The sequence below is a fragment of the Bombina bombina genome, chromosome 1, assembly GCF_027579735.1.
Source record: "Bombina bombina isolate aBomBom1 chromosome 1, aBomBom1.pri, whole genome shotgun sequence".
Taxonomy (NCBI): domain Eukaryota; kingdom Metazoa; phylum Chordata; class Amphibia; order Anura; family Bombinatoridae; genus Bombina; species Bombina bombina.
The window spans coordinates 1,038,442,481-1,038,457,605 of NC_069499.1; the positions used below are offsets into that span (position 1 = coordinate 1,038,442,481).

Genomic DNA, 15,125 nt, shown 5'->3' on the forward strand with positions numbered 1-15,125 from the left:
TGTGCTTGGCTTGCATATATTTGCTGCAACACAAGCGGACAGCTCCACCTACTGGCTATTTTAATCAATGCACTGCTTCTCAATGCTTTTTTAATAGCAGTCACATAAGTGAAAAAAAAGGTTGTTATTCTGAAACGGCGCAAATTGAACCATTGTAAACAGAGGGCCACCTGTATATAGATAGATTTCATTAATTATTTACTTAGGTCGCTTTTGTTTTTCTTCTTACTTTGAGTGTATTTTTCTGTAATAGTATTTTGGAGTTTTTTTAAATGAATGCCTAAAATAATTTGCCTTATTATAAACCGGTTTTAATATCTTTTTTTGTTTTGTTATATAAGGAGTTTGCCTGCCAGTGCCTGTAATGTGATCTGTAGCTGTAAGGAGTGGCCATTCTCTAGCAGTGGTTACTGCACTTCCTCAGTGACTTGAATTGCAACCAGTGTACAATTTCACAACTCACAGCGCTCTATTTGTATATTACATATTCTCAGTTTCCGGGGCTCTGTTCCTGCTTCCGTTTGCTTATGTAGAGCTTTTGTTAGATGAAATCTAAAGTGCTATGAAATAAAGTGCAGAAACCACAAGATGTTAGTCTTCATACACGCAACAATAACTGCACGGAGACAGGTGCTGCTGGCTAAATGATCTGCCCTTCTGCCGCCTCGTTCTGGAAACGCAATATTTTATTTACAATCTTCAGGTGAAGTGATGGAGACTGTACAGCTTAGAAACCATCCCAAAAGGTAAGCGCGTTCACAGTTCTAATACCATGTAAGTGCCCTGCCTTCTTTCATTAGGTCTACTAAGTACTGTGTTGTAAGATAAAGCAATGGTGCCTTCGGCTATACTTTTGCTTGCATAGTTTCAGCGTATTTCACAGAGCATGGAACACGTTTAAAATTGCATACGATGACTTTTACTTAGATGACTATCGTGCATACACTATCGCATTTACACACGTTTGAGCACAGCGCCTGATGAGGCACACAAAGGCTTATATGTGTTTGATAGTATCTGTCATTGGTATACAATATATCATCTTATTATAAGACTATCATAATATGTGAATCAAATTACATAGAAATGAGGAATTAGTCTAATAAATATATTTGTTGAACATATCTATATATATATATACATTGTTAATGTAAAAAAAAACATGAGGAAAAGCTAGGAAATTCGGTGTTTACCTCCTTCATAATGTGAACTTTTATTTTAAAGCTAAATTAAACTTCCAACTAGTAATTTTCTAGTTGGAAGTTTCAGTAATTTCAGCATAACGTTGTGCAAATAATCTTTAGGCGATATGTACAGTTCTCCTACTGAGGGGTGTTGAACCTTAGTTTTGGCAAACGTGTGCCAGAATCAGTTAGACCTAAATGCCTCTGGTACCGTAACCTGGGTAAGTTTAATTAATTGATTGTTTTTTTACATACACACTGACACCAATTTCATCCCCTGCAATACATCAGCATTTGTTTTTAGTTTTGCAATGTAGTGCTTTATTATTATTGAATATGCCAATAAAAAAAGATATATATATATATATATATATATATATATGTGTGTGTGTGTGTGTATATATATATATATATATATATATATATATATATATATATATATTTGCAGAACCAAGCACTCTCGTGTTTTGCCCAGATGCAGGTGCATACACACACACACACACACACACACACATACATACACATATATATATATATATATATACATACATACATACACACTTCCTTGGGTGCTTGTGCTATAGGGTTGTCACACCTATTCTTTCTATTGGTTAGTTTTCAAATATTTAAAGTTACATTAATCACCATGAACAAAATGTAACTATGATAATGGAAATAATTAAAAAAAAAAAAAAATAGAATATATAAATATATATTAGGGCTGCAAGATTAATCGCTGATGCAGTTTTAAACCACAATTAATTGCAGCGGTTTAAAAACCGTGAGAGTATGCGATAAAAAAAATAAATCTTCAGATCATCCTGATAACTGAGTCCGAGAGGGAGGATGAGAGGCGGACCAGCGTACGGCCATGGGCGGACCTGAGAATGCCTGCGAAACGGCTATTTTGGAAGAGATTGAAAAGTGTGTGGGAGTCACCTGGGAGTGGTGTGGCGGTGGTCAAGCAGTGGGACAGCTCAAAGTTGTGAGCATTAAAGTGAGTATTGTACAAACACTTTAAAGTGCCTTACTGACTTTTTTATTTTTATTTTTTTTACTTCTTTTGTGGTTTGTATTTTTATGCTCCAAGAGTGTATTGGACATTGAGAAACATGTACAGTAAGATTCTGTAGTGTTAAATAAACATTTTATTGAAAAAATAAGGTGTTATAGTAATTTTTAATAAAATCGCGATTAAATCGCAAGGTTTTTTTAAAAAAAAATCAGGATTTTTTTTCCCCCCACCCATATCGCCCAGCCCTAATATATATATATATTTTATATATATATATATATATATTATATATATATACTGTGTATATATACACACAATAAATGTTTTAAAATTTTGATGATTCAGATAGAGCATTCAATTTGAAACAACTTTCCAATGTACTTTTATTCTCAGATTTGTTTTGTCGTCTTGGAATCTTTGTAGAAGAGTAAACGTAGGTAGGGGCTGATAGGAGTTCAGTAGTGTGCATGCGTCCTTAGTGCTCTAGGGCCTAGTTTTTCAACCTGTGATACGTGTACCCCTGGGGTACTCCAGGTATTGGCCTTCATTATTTGTTTTCCCAGCTGTTGCTATTGTAAATATGATATATCAGAGAAAGCTGTTGCTCATTTCTACCCTTAAACACTCTTAACAGGGCAGAGTGTGATTATTTCCCTGCTGAGGTTAGTCCCCTGCTCAGTCACTGATTCACATCAAATTGCTAAAATCTTATATTCTGTCTTTTTAGTGACACATGAGGGCTGGAGTTGAGCTTCACTGATACGAACACGGAAAGTGCATGTAAGGTGTATAACTGTGACCAAGTGTCAGATAAATGTGCCACTGTCAAGCATCATACTGAAGTGTGCCACAGTAAAATGAGACAGATATACTGTGAATGAAATGTTTATTAAAAATAGAAAGATGGTACCATAAATATTACTTTCCTCATCATGCACAAAAGTTTTCTTTTATATTTTAAATGTAAGCAGCACATTAATTGCATATAATTATGATCTGTATATCTGTGTTTTATGTCTTTATTATTCTCTGTTGTCATATTTCCAAACATTAAATTCCGGAAAACATAAAACAAATATCAGATTCCTATATATTTACTAAATTAAGATATCTGATACAAGCTTGTGAAATCAAATGATACGCAGGATTTCCGTTTTTGCTCATGCAAAAGATCAATAATATTTGTGCTGCAGTTGGGGTACATACAAAATAAATGCCTACAGGGGTACTTGCTATCAAAATATTAATAAACACTGCTCTAGGGCAGCAGTGTTTGCAACATTGTATAACATTACTACATACATTGTTGCAGACACTGCCAGATTACTAAAAAACAGTACATGCTCCTGAGCCCCTTTTATGAGCAAACCTATGTTTACTCTTCAACAAAGGATACTGAGAAAGCAAATTAGATAACATAAGTAAACTAGAAAGTTGTTTAAAATGACATGCTCTGTCTGAATTATTTAAATTTTGACTTTACTGTCTAATTAGGTGTCCGTTATTGTCACAAACAATTTTGATAGCTGATGGTGCTAACCTTTAGTGTTGTTGTCTTTTTTTTGCAACTTGTGGAAACATTGTTAAATTATTAACACAAACTACTTGTAAAAATGAAGGTGACCTCTGATCTGTATTTCTAAATGATCCCTAGCAAACATGTCTTTTACTGTGCAGGCATAATGAGCATCTGCAAGGTCAGTTCAGCACTGAAATACCAGGCAATTCTCCTCTGAACAAGGGAAATGGGAACCCCAGATGATCGTTGCAGCCTCCTTTGGGTCTCGTCAGTGAGGAGCAGCTTCTCTGTGTATGCATTTACACTCACCGGCCACTTTATTAGGTACACCTTGCTAGTACCGGATTGGACCCATTTTTTGCCTTCAGAACTGCCTTAATTCTTCATGGCATAGATTCAACAAGGTGTTTGAAACATTCCTCAGACATTTTGGTCCATATTGACATGATAGCATCACGCAGTTGCTGCAGATTTGTCGGCTGCATATCCATAATGCAAATCTCCAGTTCCACCACAACCCAAAGGTGCTCTACTGGATTGAGATCTGGTGGCTGTGGAGGCCATTGGAGTACAGTGAACTCTTTGCCATGTTCAAGAAACCAGTTTGACATGATTTGAGCTTTGGTGACATGATGCATTATCCTGCTGGAAGTAGCCATCAGAAGATGGATGGGTACACTGTAGTCATAAAGGGATGGACATGGTGAGCAACAATACTCAGGTAGGCTGTGGTGTTTAAACAATGCTCAATTAGTAGTACTAAGAGGCCCAAAGTGTGCCAAGAAAATATCCCCACACCATTACACCAACACCACCAGCCTAAACCGTTGATAAAAGGCATGATGGATCCATTCTTTCATGTTTATGCCAAACTCTGACTCTACCATCTGAATGTCGCAGCTGAAATCGAGACTCATCAGACCAGGCAATGTTTTTCCAATCTTCTATTGTCCAATGTTCTATTGTCCAATTTTTTGTGCGAATTATAGCCTCAGTTTCCTGTTCTTAGCTGACAGGAGTGGCACCAGGTGTGGTCTTCTGCTGCTGTAGCCCATCTGCTTCAAGGTTCGACGTGTTGTGCATTCAGATATGGTATTCTGTATACCTTGGTTGTAACGAGTGGTTATTTGAGTTACTGTTGCCTTTCTATCACCTCAAACCAGTCTGCCCATTCTCTTCTGACATCAACAAGGCATTTTCTTCCACACAACTGCCGCTAACTGGATATTTTCTCTTTTTCGGACCATTCTCTATAAACCTTAGAGATGGTTGTGCGTGAAAATCCCAGTAGATCTGCATTTTTTTTTAAATACTTAGACCAGCCTGTCTGGCACCAACAACCATGCCACATTCAAAGTCACTTAAATCCCCTTTCTTCCCCATTCTGATGCTCGGTTTGAACTTCAGCAAGTTGTCTTCACCATGTCTAGATGCCTAAATGCATTGAGTTGCTGCCTTGTGATTGGCTGATTAGCAATTGAACAGGTGTACCTAATAAAGTGGCTGGTGAGTGTATATTATGTCCCTGGGGAAGTCAAATGCAGACAACGTTCACTATGCTTTTCCTTTTTAATGCTGGACAATAAAGTTTGGACTTTTAACTTAGCATTCGTTCTCCCCTATCCATTTCTTTGACCCTGGGGAAGTCTTCCTAAGTGTGATGGGGGAAACTAGACGTAGACTCCTTGCCCAATGTCCTTAAAGGGATATTGATGTACCTCACTGACTAGGCCCACAGATGGCCGGAATGATCATCTGGGATTACCTTGTTCAGAGGAGGATTGCCTAGTATTTCTGGGTTGGACTGGCCTTACTAGGTGGGATCAGACTGATATACTTCAGGAACCTTCTCCTGTATGAAGAGCACAGTTGGGCTAAAAAGGGCTTTTCATAGGTGGTAACTTGTCATAGAACAAGCTACTGAGCTGTTGTTCGTTCCCGGTAGAGCACTTCTCTTTCTGTATACATTTATATCCCACTATCTTGTTGATCTGTATGAACACAAAAACTTCCTTATCTTAGCTCTGTCAGAGTTAACAATTGAAAATAAAAATTGTAGTGCCTATCTCTCCCATCCCCACTGGGATTGTGAATTTTTCTGCTGGCTCTCAATTACATAGCTTTTATTTGTACCCATTAAACATTGCAGTATTGACATTTTCTGAATAGGTGGCAGTTTTAACAGGCAAAATCAGCCATTTCAAATTACAAAAAGAAAGGTAAATGAACTATTTGTAAACAATTTTATACATTCCAGCAGACAAAAATTATTAATTGGGAATGCATCAAAGGGGCGGGCAATTTTACAGTACACTGTCCTTTAAGGGGCCAATGAAGTAGTAATGGAGGAAGTCGTGGTTGGAAGTGTGGAAGGTAGCAGGTTACTTGTGGTGATGGGCTCTGTCAAAGTTGGGGTAGGGTTAATTTGCAGTGGAGGAGATAGAGTTCATTTATGATAGCTGCTACTAATAGCTATACTAGTCTCTCACTTAAATATTTAAGTAAAGAAAGTAAAATTAAACGTTCATGATGTAGATAGAACATGCAGTTGTAAACTTTTCAATTTGCTTTGTTCTCTTGCTATCCTTTGTTAAAAAGCATACCTAGGTAGGCTCAGGGGGAGCTATAGACTACTTGGAGCTAGCTGCTTATTGGTGGCTGCACATATATGCCTTTTAGCACAGGCTTACATGATGTGTTCAGTTAGCTATCAGTAGTGCATTGCTTCTTCTTCATCAAAGGATACCAAGAGACCAAAGCAAATTTTGATAATAGAAGTAAATTGGAAAGTTGTTTAAAATTGCGTGCTCTATCTGATTCATGAAGTAAAGATTTTTGGTTTCATGTCCCTTTAAAAAACTTTTATGTCTCAATTGCAAAGTTGAGGGGTTAAAAGGGCATTTATATGCTCTTATTATGAAGTTGATTGAGACTCAAACAGAATCTGTCTGCAAAAGATAACCTGTATAAGAGACTCAGAATGTTTGGTCGTGCCTATGAAAGATCTAACAATAAATGTTAAAGGTATGTAACAATACTTTACACAAAAAAGGTGAAAGCAGAAAACGTATTTGTTCACAAGTGACACTGCTGTGTCTATACCAACTGGTGAAAAACAGCACATTCCTCAAACAAGTAAAAGTAGCTTCATTTAAAAAAAATTAAAAAAAATTAAAAAATCTTCTTTTAGTATTCAAAAGACAAATACATTTTGAAATGGTCTCTTTTGGATGGTGCAAAGCAAAACAAAATAGTACATTTTTCAAAATTTGCCTTAGGTGTTAAATGCATTGTTTTTGTTACTTGTGATACTGTCCTTATTTTTTCTTGCAAAGTCGAAACAAAACGGCATATCTGAAAAAATGTAGTAACTGCTATTTTGAATATTTGGAGTAAAGTAGAAATGTTCCCTGTATATGCTGCTTTCTTGGTGGTTAGAGATCATCTTTGTATACCTCAAGTAGATCTCTAGTTCAGTTCATCATTAGATAGACAGAAAAAACAAAAGCACAAAAGAGAGAGGATTCAAGTGCAGTTATAACACAAAGTAGCACAATAAGTGATAAATCTACTCACCAGATGTATATTAAAAAATTGCCTTTATTTATTTTTAAAGATAAAACACTTTGTTTCCGTGCACAGCACCCACAGACCGCTGATGACTGGTAACTGGAAAGTTCTTGAAATAGCAAGTCTACGCTTGCGGCAGGGTTTTCCGGACAGCCCGCCCTCAGTATAGCAGTCCTGTTTTCTGGTGCTCCTGACGGATATGAACCCCAACGCGTTTCCCCCGGTGTTCGCCGGGCTTTATCAAGGGGATATTCTCCAAAAAGTTAATATCGGGTTGTAGCAAACATTGGCTCCTTAAGTACCAGTATGTGATAGAACACTCCACCCTAGAGAGGGGCCTGTCTTCCATCTGATTCATGATTGGCTTATATAAACCAATAGAGAAACAATGCATATACTTGAAATTCATTCATTAAAAATTGTTATACATGGCATTAAGCAAGATAAAAAAAAATTATATACAAATCGTTCATATATTTTATCAGCACACACACATATATCGTACCTAATTTATCGGACTGCTCAAGGGCATACATACTGTTTGTAAATAATACCCGTAGCAACGCTATTTTATGTGGGTTTTGTGATATACCCCTCCCCCTGCAGAGGCTCAACATTTCTTTCTCTCTCAGTATTGGTGGTTTGTGTAACCTCTAGTTCTATTCATTCTATGACAGGGCTGAGTGATGCAGTCATTTGTATGGGGAGTTCCCCCATATATGCTACGATTATTGGATGCACTCAATATTTGATTATGCGCACTGAAACCTCGTAGCGTTGAGCGCTAAAATGTGATGTTATAGTGTTGCAATTTTGTTTTAAGTGAATACTCTAAAACTTGCACTATATATGTTACGAATAAGAACCTTTTAGAGATACTATAAGAAACATTAAAAATTACATAGTTAATTGAAATGGTAGTTCATAACGACTGGATAAGTTATATGTTGACAAAGGGAAGAATTAATACATATTGAAATAATTAGATATCTTACAAATAAATAATTAAAAATTAAAATTGAATTTGATTTAAAACTTACTAAACACTGATGTTAAAATTTAATATAAAAAGCGAAAAAAAGTCGTGCAGAACACCTTGAGGCTTATTCTGATTCACATATAGGCGGCCACATCAATGTCAATGTTGAGACCTTGAGGATGTAATGTCATTAATTTATATATCCAATATGTCTCTAGTTTCCTCAATTCTAGTAATCTATTGTGCTTAGTTGGTGGGATCCACCCAATTACCTGTATTTTTAAAGAGACAGGATCACTATTGTGATACTCAAAAAAATGTTTTGCAACATTATGAGTCTAGATGCACGATGTGTCCTCATGTAGAGAGATCAAAATTCTTCAGCAACTCCAGTAAAACTAATCACTATGAAATTGACTTTAAAAGCAATTGTGAATCTACATATGTAGTCTACTTGTTAAATTGTGGGTGTGGCCTAATGTATGTAGGTCGCACAAAACGTCAAATAAGACGCAGAGCCTGTGAACATGTTTATAACATATAAGAAAAATTGATCAAACATAATGTTGCAAAACATTTTTTTGAGTATCACAATAGTGATCCTGTCTCTTTAAAAATACAGGTAATTGGGTGGATCCCACCAACTAAGCACAATAGATTACTAGAATTGAGGAAACTAGAGACATATTGGATATATAAATTAATGACATTACATCCTCAAGGTCTCAACATTGACATTGATGTGGCCGCCTATATGTGAATCAGAATAAGCCTCAAGGTGTTCTGCATGACTTTTTTTCGCTTTTTATATTAAATTTTAACATCAGTGTTTAGTAAGTTTTAAATCAAATTCAATTTTAATTTTTAATTATTTATTTGTAAGATATCTAATTATTTCAATATGTATTAATTCTTCCCTTTGTCAACATATAACTTATCCAGTCGTTATGAACTACCATTTCAATTAACTATGTAATTTTTAATGTTTCTTATAGTATCTCTAAAAGGTTCTTATTCGTAACATATATAGTGCAAGTTTTAGAGTATTCACTTAAAACAAAATTGCAACACTATAACATCACATTTTAGCGCTCAACGCTACGAGGTTTCAGTGCGCATAATCAAATATTGAGTGCATCCAATAATCGTAGCATATATGGGGGAACTCCCCATACAAATGACTGCATCACTCAGCCCTGTCATAGAATGAATAGAACTAGAGGTTACACAAACCACCAATACTGAGAGAGAAAGAAATGTTGAGCCTCTGCAGGGGGAGGGGTATATCACAAAACCCACATAAAATAGCGTTGCTACGGGTATTATTTACAAACAGTATGTATGCCCTTGAGCAGTCCGATAAATTAGGTACGATATATGTGTGTGTGCTGATAAAATATATGAACGATTTGTATATAATTTTTTTTTATCTTGCTTAATGCCGTGTATAACAATTTTTAATGAATGAATTTCAAGTATATGCATTGTTTCTCTATTGGTTTATATAAGCCAATCATGAATCAGATGGAAGACAGGCCCCTCTCTAGGGTGGAGTGTTCTATCACATACGGGTACTTAAGGAGCCAATGTTTGCTACAACCCGATATTAACTTTTTGGAGAATATCCCCTTGATAAAGCCCGGCGAACACCGGGGGAAATGCGTTGGGGTTCATATCCGTCAGGAGCATCAGAAAACAGGACTGCTATGCTGAGGGCGGGCTGTCCGGAAAACCCTGCCGCAAGCGTAGACTTGCTATTTCAAGAACTTTCCAGTTACCAGTCATCTGTGGTCTGTGGGTGCTGTGCACGGAAACGAAGTGTTTTATCTTTGAAAATAAATAAAGGCAATTTTTTAATATACATCTGGTGAGTAGATTTATCACTTATTGCGCTACTTTGTGTTATAACTGCACTTGAATCCTCTCTCTTTTGCGCTTTTGTTTTTTCTGTCTATCTACTGTGGATCCTGGATCCCACAATCCCTTGAGAAAGAAGGGATTTAAAAGGAGCGGCAGAGAGGGAGTAAAAGAAAAGGTCAAGGATCTGCTTGGAAGCTGACAATAAAATTGAAAACGATTTCATCAAAAGAAGCAATATCAAATCACTCAATTTTGTGAGCTAAAGGTACTGTTTGGCTAATGGAACTTTGATTATAAACTTTCTCCAAGGAGGACTATTTTTGCAGAATTGATGAAAGCTGCTTGCTCATCTATATAATAGTTATATTATACATAACCTGATCTAGTATTTAGTTGTTGTTTTTTTTTTTTTTTTTTTTTTTAAATTTCAAATTTATGAGGCATAACATCTATACCTAGCGCTGAGTAGTGTTCTGTTGTGTTTGGTGTATCCGTTCATCATTAGAATATTAGAAAATAACATTTTTTTTCCTTTATTTCCTTCAGACATCTGAAAAAGTTAAGTGAAGAAAGTCTGAATAAACAGCCTGAAGAGGTTTTCGATGTGCTAGAAAAACTTGGGGAAGGGTAAGCATTTAATAGATTACTCTGTTTAAAAGTGACCAGATATAGGTAAGGTTTCAGGGTATGTGAAATTCTCCCCTATAGAGGGCTGTTTTGATTTGTGCCTTATTTGCCCACTCACCAGAAGCCCTCCGAAGCACATACATTCCTCTCTTTACTGGGGCCACAAAACTATGGCACACATTCTTAGAACTGCTTTATCCTATGAGACATTGTTAATTTTCATCAGTTATAACATAATTTCACATTTTTATTTGCCTGGTATTAAACACTATATAACTTATGCCTGGAGTAGAAAACGCTGTACAATCAGCTGTCATCAACAGTATGCTATAAGTGTAACAATCTTCTTAATCTGTCTCTCACTTCCCCCACACTCATAACTTACTGATTGTACAGACAGTGTAGTCCACTGTTTGACTCCCTTGTTCTTGTGCCCATCTTTTCTTATTCCTTTAGTCAGTAGCTTCAGACAGCTGGGGCTTCTGTTCACATGGTTTTAAGGACAGGGTGGCGCTGTATTGGGCAGATGCAGCAGCCTGGCAGAGCTGGGACTTGTCATGAAATGCAAGTTGTTGGCACGTTTGAAGGTTTTACAGCTCACAGCACCCTTTTAGAATTACCAATGCCCCTTTTTGTTTTTGTGACAAGACAAATAAAACTCCTTGTTCCACATTCTAAGACAGGTTCTGATTTAAGTGTCAGGTGGGGTGTTATTGTTCAGATATTGGTCTGATTTAGGTATCAGTTTATAAACTACAATCATTACATAACTTGTTATTCTCTTTGGCACACAGCAACATCAAAGAGAAGCATATATTTTGATGCCACATAAGAATAAGGCTCTTTGAGTCTGCCCCTATTCCCCTTCTTTAAGTGTAAACTTCATTAAACCTTTGGACAACCTTATTAACAATATAATCCAGACAATCTTCAAATTACTTTCAGTATTTGACTTTGTTATATAAACTGCAAGTCTATTCCAAGAATCAACCACTCTTTGTACTCTCTCTGTAAAGTAATAGTTTCTCAGCTACAGTCCTCCCCTAACATTGTAATGCTATCCTAACTAGAGCACACCCATCAGCTGATTATTTCACCTGTGCTTTAGTTAAGATGTTATGCAAATCTGGCCTGTTAGGGCTACTTGCGGACTGGAGTTGAGAAACACTGAGTGCACCCACAAAGTACTCCTGAACCTGATACCCTACAACTTTACATCATATGCTGGCGTTGCCTTTTTGTGAAAACTTGCTTCATCCTCAGCTTTACTATATCCCAAGGAAGAGGAAAGTCAAAATTAAACTCTTATAGTTTAGATAATCTTTCCAATGGAATTCTATAATAATATTTGTGAATGTTCTTTGTTTTCTTTTTTGAAGAGAAACCTGGGTAGGCTTATAGTGTACACATGTATTTTGCACTCTTGTAGCAATGTTATACATTGTTAAATACTGAACCCAAATTTTTTTCTTTTATAATTCAGATAAAGCATGGAATAAGCAGGAATGTAAGCTTACGAGCCGGGCCATTTTTGGTTCAGCACCCTGAGTAGCACATTTAGTAGTACATTTAGCCACCAATCAGCAACCGCTACCCAGGTGCTAAACCAAAGATGGGCTCGTAAGCTTACATTCCTGCTTATTCCAATAAAGATACTAAGAGAATGAAGAACATTTGATAATAGGAGTAAATTAGAAGATGGGTTGTGAATAGAATTTCCTGTAATTTTAAAAATTATCTAATATTTTTATTAGATTCAATATTTTATTCCTACTAATTTTCTGCATAAAATGCAAGATTATGCAAAGTCAAAAATTTTAAATGGTATGTTCGGATTTTCAATTTGTTATTCAGTGTACTTTGAACATCACAAATATTTTGGCGTTTTCTTTAGCTGTTTTTCACCATATATGCTAAAGAAAATAGCAGATTTTTTCTCATTTCATGTGGTGGGTTGTTAGCCTATTTACGTATTCCTGTAAACTAATGTTATTTGTAAGCATGTTGGTCTGCTTAAAAATCGATATATACATAGGTGCCTTATAGAAATGAATGTTTATATTAGGGTTGTGCATGACTAATATTTTTACAAATCATTAGTTTATATGCAGTAAAAGACCACCTCTAGCCCAGTGGTGTATAATTGCTAAGAATCAAAGGGGTTAAAGGACTAAGGTAATTCCTCTGTCTTTGTCAAACTGTTCTCATTTTCTTTCTCTGATATTATAGTGGTGGGGAAGTAGCAGAAAATGTACTTATTACAACAAAGGCCTTGCATATGGGCAGACAACACAATAGGGATATTCTGGTTATATAAACATTTACTATGAGTTCATAGTATCTTCTCAAAAACAATCTAGAATAATATTTTTTCTTCTTGTTATTGTAGGGGGGGGGGGGAGATATTTACCAGGCTTATTTAAGGGCATTTGTAGTGTTCTCCCCATGGCCTATTTAATGGACGAATTAAATGGGCCATTATAACCGAAACATTACATCCTCTTATCCGTTAGAGCATGTCATTTTTTTTTACTATTGACCCTGGTCTTCTGTATATTTAATCCCTCCAAAGGGGTTAAACACACTGTAGATGTTCGATCAGGATTCATGGTGTACTGCTGGTCCCGAGCTGAACACGCCACTAGTTTAATAAGCAATGCTAGTTGCACATCTGAGTTGTGCGACTACCGATGCAGATTCAGCTTGGGTCCAGCGGTGAGTCCTGATCAAAACATCTACTGTGTGTTTAACCCCTTTGCTGGGATAAAATATACAGTAGGCCAGGTCGATAGTCAAAAAATTACATGCTCTAACAGATTAGAGTGTGTATTTTTTTACTATAATGGCCCTTTAATGGACACACCAACCAGCTAAAATTTTATTTAATATTAATTAAAAATTATTTTCATTTTTTTGTTGCACAAATTATCATAAAATCAATTTGTTAAATTATGCAATTAATTTTTGGTAAATTGTAGTGTTAGAAAAGATAAGAGAACGCACCTCCGACTCAAGTAAAACACATACTTTAACGGAAAAAGGCCCTAAGTATGGCTGACACTCACAAAATAAAAATAACAACAAGGCACATCGTGTTTGGTGGCACTGGATACCGTCCGTGTTTGGTGGCACTGGATAACAGCATACAGCCGATGAATCCTATTCGTGCAGGTCCTCCAGATCGAAAAACCCGGATGTTCCTCCGTCTATAGCTGAGGAATCCCTGTAGTCAGTGTGCACTGATGTGCTCCATTAGTGACAGTTCATGTAAAAAAGTTATTTTACGAAATAGTACATACTCCTGGACAAGACACCAAAACAGAGGCTACTACGGCAATTCATTTTTGGTCAATTGTAGTGTTATTCAAACGCTATCTTAAACTTTAGAGTGGATTAAAAGTACCTCCATTCATGATTTTGAAGTGAAACGGCTCTAAAACGTACCTTTACGTTCTACTTAAATAACCCCTTCTGCTGCTCACCGCAAAACTATTTTTTTTTTCATGAGGTGACGTTTCCACCTCTTATCCAATAGCTGTGCTAGCCACACAGCACTCAATCATTAAGCCGTTTTACTTCAAAATCATTAAAATGAGGATCCTTTTACTCTATTCTATAGATTCAGGATAGCTTTGAATAATGCTACAATTTACCATTACTTTAACATTTACAGAAAATGTTATTATACACACTGCCCCCAGCCAGCTAATTCATAATGCCACCCAGCTGGCATTTTTTTTCGGTGGAGAATACTGATAGGTTTGCATTGAGCCCAGTGATGCCACTAAATTATTGTTAACTGACTTAAGAACTAACTGGTTTCAGTTTTGTAAAAGCCATGTTGAGTAGGTGTCACTGCAACTTTCTAGTAATTTAGGACTGACCACTATCAGGGAAAAAAAAGCTGCATTTTTAATGCAGTCTTGCAGTTTCATTCTGCTGATATCGTGGTTAGATGCTGGTTCTGAGATAAATAGCCAGTGGTCATGTGTTCATATTATAATGGGTGTATTACTCTCTTTACTACCAAAACATAACAATATTCAAAAATGTGTATTTGTTTTAGGTCCTATGGCAGTGTGTACAAAGCAAGTCACAAGGAAACTAGTCAGATTGTTGCAATTAAACAGATCCCTGTCGAATCAGATCTTCAAGAAATTATCAAGGAAATATCTATAATGCAGCAATGTGACAGGTAAGAGGCTTCAAATAAACTTGCAGTAAATTACAGAATCCAAGCTACAAAAAATATATACTTTAATAATAATAATAATAATGTCTTTTTTTTTTTTACTATGTATTTATCCACAAAGATGCAATGCATTGCTGCTCATGGGAAGGACAACATGGGTTAGCCAATCAGGAGCAGCA

At 36.2% G+C, this 15,125-nt stretch overlaps 1 protein-coding gene across 1 annotated transcript in view; it reads left to right on the forward strand.

Annotated features, from left to right (window-relative positions):
* Positions 1-428: 428 nt before the first annotated feature.
* The window catches only part of STK4 (serine/threonine kinase 4), a 240,117-nt gene continuing 225,420 nt past the window's right edge, over positions 429-15,125 (forward strand). The window contains exons 1-3 of the mRNA XM_053720089.1: positions 429-746; positions 10,674-10,754; positions 14,821-14,949. Of these exons, the coding sequence (XP_053576064.1) occupies positions 712-746; positions 10,674-10,754; positions 14,821-14,949 (245 nt within the window). The 5' untranslated portion in view covers positions 429-711. The remainder of the gene's footprint in view (positions 747-10,673; positions 10,755-14,820; positions 14,950-15,125) is intronic.